At 42.7% G+C, this 10,221-nt stretch overlaps 1 protein-coding gene across 1 annotated transcript; it reads right to left on the minus strand.

Moving 5' to 3' along the window:
• Positions 1–290: 290 nt before the first annotated feature.
• nr2f1a (nuclear receptor subfamily 2, group F, member 1a) lies at positions 291–8,962 on the minus strand. Its single transcript, XM_080045322.1, has 3 exons — positions 7,650–8,962; positions 5,558–6,085; positions 291–1,521 (listed from the first exon to the last, which is right to left on the minus strand). Exons 1-3 carry the CDS (start codon positions 8,074–8,076, stop codon positions 1,247–1,249), a joined length of 1,230 nt encoding a protein of 409 aa, XP_079901448.1. The 5' UTR covers positions 8,077–8,962; the 3' UTR covers positions 291–1,246.
• Positions 8,963–10,221: the final 1,259 nt, after the last annotated feature.

Below are 10,221 nucleotides of genomic sequence, written 5' to 3' on the forward strand. Positions count from 1 at the left end.
GCTCTCTGCTGTAGTTCCTCACGTATAGCCTCTCCTCCTTCGTTGTTTTGCATTGCCAGTTATGTCAGTGGGTCTGGTAAAATGTGAGGTTTGCGCCCATTGTTATTTAGAATGATGTGTTTCAGTATGAGGCAATGCAGGACAGTGACTCAGTGAATGTGGGCTGCATACACTTGCGCTTTTCTTATAGAAACCAGGGCACATAAGACAAGAGATTCCCTCAAATGGTTGAAAATATACGCACGAGCACCTTGGACAGTAAAAGGCGGGAGAATGAGACATCGTTGCCTATTTCTTTTTTTAATAGTACAGTCACCATCACACAACTTCATCATCAACCGACCCTTCTGCAAAAAGGTGCATCATGGAGTAAGCAAATTGAAGGCAACAACCAATAAAATTCAAGAAACAATGAAAATTTCCAAGACGAAACAAACAAAATGTATTTGAAATGATATATTAAAAGTGCTTTTGATTTTCATGTCTCTCCTCTTTGACTGATGATCGACTCCACACGCACTTATGGCCCGGGGAAAAGGCGCCCCAGACGTCCTCTCAGTAAAAATGTCCTGGAGGTCAGTTTGTTTGCTGTTGCAGGTCCATCATATCAATTGGGAAAAAGTTCAACCATCAGTGGTGATATTGTCATAGCGATTAGACGGTTTCTTTTTGTCTAAATTTCTTTATTTTTCTGTTTTTAAATTCTCACTTCAATTTTAATTCTTGGAGAACATAGCTTCGACAACATATATCGCACTCATTATAAGAAGCAAAAGGTTATATCAAAAAATTATTAGTATAGAATCACATAAACCCTGGTTTAGAACCAGAAAAAATACAAAACAGAGAGGTACATAGACACAGGACAATTCTTATAATTGCTTGGAAACATTATTTTTCCCGCTAAGTCTTGATTCTTTTTTTCTTACTGCGCATATGATGTTTTTCATTTCATTTGTATTTTTTTTTTACAAAAAAAGAAGGAAAATAAAGACTAGTATTTTACAAAATGAAAAGTATTGTTCTTGAAGATGAGCGTGGATTTACACAGGTGTAAAGTCCAGTTCCAATATTTTTCTGTACATAATGTATTCCATATCAGTCCCAGAAGACAGAAAAAAAGTAATGTCTTCAAAAGTTTCTCAGAAAGGGTCCTATATATAGTCTTCTTCGAGGAGGACGGGGTGAGGGGTGCAGAATTTTGGTCCTTTTTTCCCTCTCTCATTTTTCCACTTTCATATTAGGATCATTGGATGGACATGTAAGGCCAGTTGAAGCTGCTCCCGGATAATAGCATATCCCTGATGAGGGTTTCAATAGGAGTTTTACCTACCAAGCGGACGAAGAACAGCTGCTCGATTACCGACGATGAGACGGTGCGCAGAGAGGGCAGCCGCAGCAGCAGCTTCCCAAAGCGGCTAGGCTGGTTCGGGTACTGGCTCCTCACGTACTCCTCCAGGGCGCACTGGGATTTCTCCTGTAGACTCTCGATGTGAGCAGCGTCCGACAGGCCGCAAGCGTCTGAAAAACACACAAACCATAGGCACTGTGGTTAGGCTCGTCACGTCTCTCACAACCCCATGGTACTACATCTTGAGGATAATCTTGAATCTGATATTATTTTTGCTGTTAAACTTCACCATTTGAGGAACAGGCGAAACAATGGCTAAAAATATATTATTAAAATATTATAATATTAAAACACATCAGACTCTAGGTCACCAAGCGTCAAAACACGCACACACACCTTAAATACACAGATATGTATTCACAAATGTATATTTCTAATAAACTGTTGTTGTATTAACGACATGCATTCATTTTTTCCACTACAATCATAACTCTTGTATTTATTAAATAGGTGACAGATTCGCTTATGATTCTTTTTCTGTGCAAATTATGGCCACACACCCCACATGGTCAAATTTAGCCCCCTGTGGGGCTTAGCATTGCCAAGTGCACACACCTTGCCATACCCAATTTATGTCCTGCAAAAGCACTCTTGTTATCATTCAACATCAGCCTTTACGTGCTATTGACAAAGTGGAATGAACAAACACACTGCCCAAACATGCTACATCACACTGAGCGAGTGGGACTGTCATACAGAATAAACAAGGGGCTTGCTGCTGAAGTAGGGGATGCACACATCAGTGGAGGATTGCTCTGTCTGCTCTCACAACAATCAACACGAATATGGAGCTAAATGTCACGAAAACGGCGCAGTGAGCGTGTAGCGGTGCGGCGGAAGGAGTGATGGGGCAATAGAGCAAAGGAGGAAGGTAGGCTATGGGCCTGAAGGTCTGTGCTCTTCATGTCTGTACTCTGGGGATTCACGTAGCCTATAAGGAAACATAAACGGCACTGATGAATCTGAAATTACACTGTATGTAATGTGACCTAATTACTCTGCAGTAAGCTGTTAAGTCATTTCGCCGTTCTTCTCTCCATAGACCACTCTTGGCCTGTTTTTCGATGGAGCCTATAGGACAGGCCGCTGGAAGCAATCAAATGTATTAGAGGAGGTGAAGTCAATAGTCACGCAGAAGCGACATACAATGTCAGAAAATGAGCCTGTGCAAAGGGGCAGGCGAAGACGTGTGCTTTGGTGCTCACTGGTGGGCTCTGCAGCCCTGTGCATCCACGCTTCAGCATCAGACAAAAGGCTTGTTAGTTTCCTATACGATGTTTTTAGCCTGTTATAAAGAGAGCCGTTTTCCACACAACCCAAGCATGCGTGTTCTACCGCTTATAAACTGCTGTAAACGCAGGCAGCATAACCGCTGGCATAGGCCTATGGTCCCACGTGGAGTCTAGGCAGTCCTCGAAAAGGATTCGGAATTGAGCTGTTCTTTTGTAGAGACTACACAAGGAAGACATCTTTGGTTTTAAGTAATACATTCAATGCTGGAGCAAAGGCTTTTAAACCCTATTCGTGATTTCTCAGTGCTATAACTCACTATGGCCAGACACAATAACCTTATGAACCCGGGGGCAACGCCGAGTTCTCGGGGTGATTTACTGTGACCTTAGTCCGGCCGGTCAGAGCCCCATATATGCAAATCCCTTTGGATTAACGCTGAGTGTCCCTTTTAAAATCTAACAGCAATCAATAAGACTGGAATTAATTACATTTGGGAGTTTCTTGTAAAATACAAATACTTTGTAGGAACGTTGCAATGCAGTAGTTCAAAGCATCGCAGGGAATAGGCTGCAGCTGAATGGATGCGTCAAAAGAAAGCTGGTCAAAGACATCCCATAGTTCTCCATTAGGCCTGCCTGCCTGCCTGCAACCCTGCACCCCAATCCCTCAATAGACTGAGACATGGGCGAAGATAGCTTCCAGATTCGCAAACGACTTTGCTTTCTGTGGTAGGTTAGCAAAGGCACCCACTGTAGTGTGCACATGTGGATAAGGAGTTAATGTAAGACAATGATCCTGAACTGTGGTGAAATAGTTTAGCCTGGCCACCATTATGTATGCATCAAATACTGACAAGTCTGCAGTTATTAAAGGCAAACAATCCACGCTGGTCTTGGCAATGTGCCACATGACTTGTTATGGCCAACAGCAGTCGTAGCCTAACCCAACTAAATGATCTGTTAGAAAGCATGCTGGATGTTGATGTGTGTGTGAAGTTCTTTCTGGGTAATCTGGGGTGAATTAGTTGAAACGCCGTGCGATAGGAAAATTTGGTAAAATGTGCCAATGCACACGGTAAAGCGAATCTACATGGCTTAGGCACGTTAACTGAGGAAAAATACGTATTTATTTGTATTATAACCTATATTTACCTTTTAGTGTGCCTTGCAAAATTTGGCGTAGCATAGGCTATTAACTTTATAGTTGCCAGACCTGAAAAGTAGTTATTACGGCTGCCGAAACAAAACATGTAAAACAATAGAAAGTCCTTTAACCTCTGTGGTAATGTCGTATTCACCTAAAAGGGAAAAGTGAATGTTCAAACTGGTTGAGTAGTTTGGAATACAATCTCTTAGTTGCTTTTTACAAGTTAATGTTGGAAATAAGTGTTCGCCTAAATTTAGATCCTAATTAAATAAAGCTTATTATTACGCTATACAAAATATGACATTTTAATACGGCATGGGATAATTGATTTGAAGATAATATAGAATAATAAAAATATAATATAATATAATATAATATAATATAATATAATATAATATAATATAATATAATATAATATAATATAATATAATATAATATAATATAATATAATATAATATAATATAATATAATATAATATAATTTAAAATCAGTAAAGGTATTGTATATATGCAGTTGTACAGCCTTTTGAAGTTAATAAAATAAAATACAATATTTATCTAAAATGGTAGAAGACAAGTGTAACCATAAAATGGAGTAATGGCGCTTTCTAGAGCTATTGAAAGTGGGAATTCTTGCAATCTAAATCTAAATCTGAATATTACAGTTACACTGAATATTTTATCACGAACTTGTCCAATTATAGGAAATTTACAAATAGTTACCGATTTTTTTTAATGTGACAAATATGAGACAATGATGTCCAAACTTTGAGCTATAAGTTCAAAAGTAGTTTGGGGCCTGTGAGTTAGTTTTTAAGACTTTCCCCTGTACTTCCCATAATCACCAGACCCCCTTGACATAACAGGCCTAATGGCACCAAGCGTACACAACCAACTCAAAAATAGCATCTAAATTACGCAGCGAGTAAATGAGGACCTTTAGGACCTTGCCCCAGTCAGCATTCAATTAAGCTATCAACAATGTAGGTTACTTTTGAAAATTGCTGCTGATGACTTTTCAAAGCGTGCGCGACAAGAGCAACTATCCTAAATAACTAAGAAAATTAATAGGTCAGCTAAGATTAATCTACAAACAATCGGTGCGTCTCTGGGTCCATGCAGTAGCGATGCATTGACATATGAGTCAACTTCCATCAGCTTTTTTGATCTCAGTCTGCTAAGGATTATTTCCTGCCCCCCAAGACACGTGTTTGTGCACGCAAAACAAGGATAAAAGCGTGCACCAACACTCATAAACGCATCAGCTGTCATAAATCACCGCCAGTGATAGACTATTTCATCTTTACGCTCAATTATTTGACACCTGTTCCAGAATTTATGGACGCGAACCTACAATCTCGCTCTCGGCTCTGACGTGTTCAAAAAAAGTTTAAACTCCACAATTATAAAATATTTACACACATAGGGTTGTCAACTATCTCCAATTTAAAACGTTCTGAACTGAGTGTCGCTCTGTAAAAAAAAAAAAAAAAAACTTGATGCGCTCACTCAATCTGGATTTGTTTACACGTCTTCAGCTTCGACATGGGAATGCGAGTTAGTAGATATGTAGCAAGCTGTTGGCAAAATGGCTATTCCATCGGCAACACAAACATCTCGTAAACTCAGATTTGTGACCATGTTTACACCTGACAGCCATATTCTAGATTGCGACAGTGTTTCGCCCTGCGAGTCTCTTAACATTACTGCAACTAGGCCTCATTTGAGTATAGACATGTTCCTATAATGTGACATGTCGGACACCCACCTGATGTGAAAAGCACGATGGCCTTGAGGCAGCTGTACTCTGCCGAGTCTACGTGCAGGGTCTTAAGCTTCTCCACTTGCTCCTGGAAGATCCGGATGTGATCCATGAAAGCCACGACTCTGTCCGCGGACATCGGGGAGGCGTGCAGGCCCGCCGCGGCGAGCAGAGGAGCCACATGCAGGGGCATGGAGCACTGGGCCGCATTAAGCACAAACAACTCGCTCCACGTCAGCCTGAGCAGGGACACCTGGTCGGTGATCTGCAGATCGGGAAAGAAGGGGATGTTTCTCGCCCACTCCACGGCGCTGAAGAGCAAACGAGCCGCCAGCTCGCAGATGTTCTCGATGCCCATGATATTGTTGGGCTGCATGCACTGGCTCCCGTAGCGGGACGTCGGGTAAGGCTCGGCCCGCAGCAGTAACGAGATGTATCCGGACAGATAGCAGTGGCCGTTCAGAGGGTCCCCGTTCGTCAGCGCGTACTGGCCTGGGTTCGGCTGGGTTGGAGGCATTCGTCCTCGCTGAACCGCTGACAAAAAGAAAGAGATAAAGAGGAAATGTGCATCCAGGACTGACAAACATTGTTCTCGAGTAGTACTGCGACCGTGAGGCAAGCTACAGCTCGTGTCTTCTCCTCAGTAAAACGGCATGCACTGAAATCGAAATCTAGTGCGCTTTTTCAAACCATATTGACTAGTGTATACGCGGTTTGTAAAACTATAATATTCCAGAGATTATTCTATCGACTACATAAACATCTCATTAAAGCATATGTGCTGGGTCCCTAAACATACACACTGTTTACATGTGTGTTAAGGGATGCACGCTACGTGGTCTGTGTGTAAAATGAATCACATATATAGCAAACACATTTTCTCTCTCATCCAAAAGTAAATTTAACAAATGTACTACAATAAGCAATTCAATGCGTAATTGCATATTGCATGCTCAAGCCTATACTCATATTACTTTACCATTATGTTTGTGTGGGTTTTTGTTTATATTAATAATTATTAATTGTGTCCAAACAAATTACAAATATGATCGATAATTACTGATAAATGCAACCCCGTTTACAGATTGTACATATATTCAACGGTCGGCTTGGAATCAATGGAATACTGCTTTTGTTTAGTATTAAAAAATTAAATATCAAAGAAACTCAGAGAACATTATACGTGGGCTCATAATGTGCACTCAAAGGATGAGATTTTAAGGGATGTTTGCATAAATTGGAATAAAACACTTGACATAGAGGGGAAAGTTACACGGCCTGTAATGCACCAGGCAAAACAATAAGCCATGAACAACTTCAGCGGCATTATTCAGTGTCTGAGCTGTCTAGTCAGCACAAGGAGTTAAGAGAGAGACGTTTTGTAGTGTGTTCATTTTACATCCACACACACTGCTCGCAAACCCTACAGTACAATTATAAATTAGTAAGCTTCACGTACTTATGGAAGGGACTATTAGCCATGCACACTCTCACACACTCTGCCACGCACACACACATTAACACACACACACACACACACACACACACACACACACACACACACACACACACACACACACACACACACTCACAGACAGACAGACGTACCGAGCGCACACACACACACACACACACACACACACACACACACACACACACACACACACACACACACACACACACACACACACACACACACACACACACACACACACACACACACACACACACACACACACACACACACACAGACCCTCTTCTGCTCTTAAACCTATGCGTAAAATGGGCCTGCTGGACCCAAGACATTTGCTTGCTAATAGTCCAATTTAGACTGCAGAAAAAAATAAGAAATAAAGAAAAGGGTCAGCTTGACGAACCGCTTTGTTCAGGCGACCTGCGCTCACGAACATGGCTGCACTGGCCTTTTACTCCTCTCACAGAAAGACTGATCATTCATGCAAACCAAACATCCCCGAAAAAAACAACATGGATGGAGACTGCCCAGCTATACAGCCTGTGACCTTAATGCAACATGGCAGCCCTGTTCCTATGCTACTAGGATGAGTATACGTGAGTGTACGTTAAAATAAATATTCACCTTCCCGCCGCATTCCCACTTTTAAACATTTCTTCAGCCGGCAGTATTGGCACTGATTTCGGTGGTGCTGGTCAATGGGACAGTTCCTATTGGCACGGCATGAGTATGTTAAGTTCCTCCGTACACTCCTCTTGAAGAAACTTTTGCATCCCTCGCAGGTGAACTGGCCATAGTGTTTGCCGCTCGATTTGTCTCCGCAAACCACACATTCAATGTGCTGCTGTCCAGAATTCTGACTCCCCTTTTCCCCGGCGGTCCCCGGTGTGGACGGCGGTCCCGGCTGGCTGGGGGTCTGCGGAGTGTGCGGCGCCGCTGACGCCGTCTGCTGCTGCTCCCTCGCCGGCTGCGCAACTGGGTTGGGGCCGCTCGGAGGTCCTCCGGCCACGTCTTCCTGCGGATCTCGCCACACGCTAACTACCATTGCCATATCTCGGCCCCGGAAAGTGCTATAAAGCGAAATGATCGCCGGTGCTTATGAAGCGCAGAGGATAAAAATGAGCTCTCAAAAACACGGGGCAGTGCAAAGTCAAATCGGAGCACGCAATCTCCTATGGGGTAATAAGAGAGTACAACGCGATCAATACATTCAAAAAATACAGGAGGGCGATTGAAGAGGCACCCGATCAGGATATGCAAGCATCGGGAGGCCAGTTCCAAGGTATATTGCAGCCAGCCATTCAGGAATTCCTAATCTTGTAGAGAAAACCAGAGTCCAGACGTAACAAATTGCAGTTTGATATAAAATAGCCACAAAGGAAAGGCAGCAGCAGGAGCGATTCACATGGACGCAGGAACGAGTAGAAAAAGAAAAACCTCTTGCTGGAAAGACACGCGATCCAAAGTGCTGCGGAGATAAATTCCTTTCTCTTTTCTTCCTCTTGCTCCTTCACGCTCCCGTCTTCGCCGTATTGGAGGGGAGGAAAAACTGAAGAGCTGGATTTTTACATCTAGGTATAGTCTTAAATAAAGCTCATCATCTCGCCCAGCAGCGAGAGAAAACCGCGTCGCCGAATGAAGTGCCCATGTATAGTTTCACCTCTCTCCGGCAGGAGGAACGGAGATACGAAGAGAAAAGATTAAAAAAAGAAGACCAACACCAACAACTAATAGAATATGCAAGAAGAAGGAGAGACCCAAAAAATGAATGCGCTTAAACGAGAGGACCAGCAGAGCAATGTTTCCGAAACGGGGGATCTGCGCGAATGTCTGTATATAGTGAACTTTGACACTACTATTGAAACTGACACGTTTCTATGGAGATCGCTGCGCCTTATATGGTGCTCATGTCAAGGAGCCAAGAGAGGGGCTGCTGGAGACTGATAATCAAAGGCGACTGACTGGCCAGAGCCCTGCATAGAGGAGGAGGAGAGGAGGAGAGGGGGGAGATAGGGAGAGAGAGAAAATGGGAGGCTAAGGTTATAGCCAAGCCCTCGCTGCCTCTCCATTGGTTAGAGTCCCCCTCCGTTATTCACTGCAAAAAATGTCAATTCCGATAAGTCATTTGGGTCTCGTGTTAAAATCTGGATATGAGATGTTAATTTTCCTCTGAATACACAGTAAAGAAATGCAGTTAACAGAATTTCCCTTTGTTTTCAATCGCAGTATATGTAATTTGATGATTTTTTAAAGAGTCCACAGAATAATGAAGATACAGGGAGATGCCTTTGGCAATGAAGAGTTGGTGTAATACATTGTACAGCAGTGGGTCGATTGGCATTAGGAACAAGTGGAAACAACTCGCAACTATGGCAGATTTAGTCCCCCTGTTTGGGTAAATCCAACATTTCCAGACTCCCAATACTCCGCTGCCTAATGCTCGCGGATGGATATTTTTTGCAGTGTTGCCATCTACGTGTGGAGGGGCTGGGGGGCTCTGACAGGCACAATTTACATTGAGCTCGCCCCGCGCTGCTATTTACTTTGAAACCTGATTAGTATGGGCCGTCTATTGTCACCAAAAAGAGGAAGAAACCCTGAATAGAATAGCAGAAAAAGCGGGGTAAAGGCAAGGGGGGGACAAAGCTTTTACGCACGACAAATAAACCCCAATACTGTGCGCAGCGGCGAAATTGGGACTCTGGCTCAGGAATTCCCTAAAGTTTCAAAATGGTTTGTCTTGGACTGGTACCTTTATTATAAAATGAATGGGTGTCATTATTGGTTTGAAGCGGATTTATATTTTCGCACGTTGTTTTGTCTTTGGCATGCGCATTGCGGTACACCCTTGTCCGTAACAGGCACAGTCTCTGATTAAAAAAAAACTCACAATTCCTTTTAAACGTTATTATAAAAGAAAGAGATACGTCAATGGGCAGAATGATGCATAAAAGGCTGTGTTATACAAACGGAATGCTGTGCCAGCGGCCGAAAATCTCTAAAATTAGACGGAGCAATACGCAATATTCAATAATTACCGAGGTCCTATCTTCTCCACAATCACTGAGCTGGTGTCACATTATGTCTTAATAATGACGGTAATTCAAAATCATGTGAAGTTGCTGGGAATTTGCATGGGGATTCCGGCTTTTTTTTGTAACAGGGTATCTGCAGGCTTTACCACCCCTCTTACTCA

The sequence above is a fragment of the Ammodytes marinus genome, assembly GCF_949987685.1.
Source record: "Ammodytes marinus genome assembly, chromosome: 2".
Lineage (NCBI taxonomy): Eukaryota > Metazoa > Chordata > Actinopteri > Uranoscopiformes > Ammodytidae > Ammodytes > Ammodytes marinus.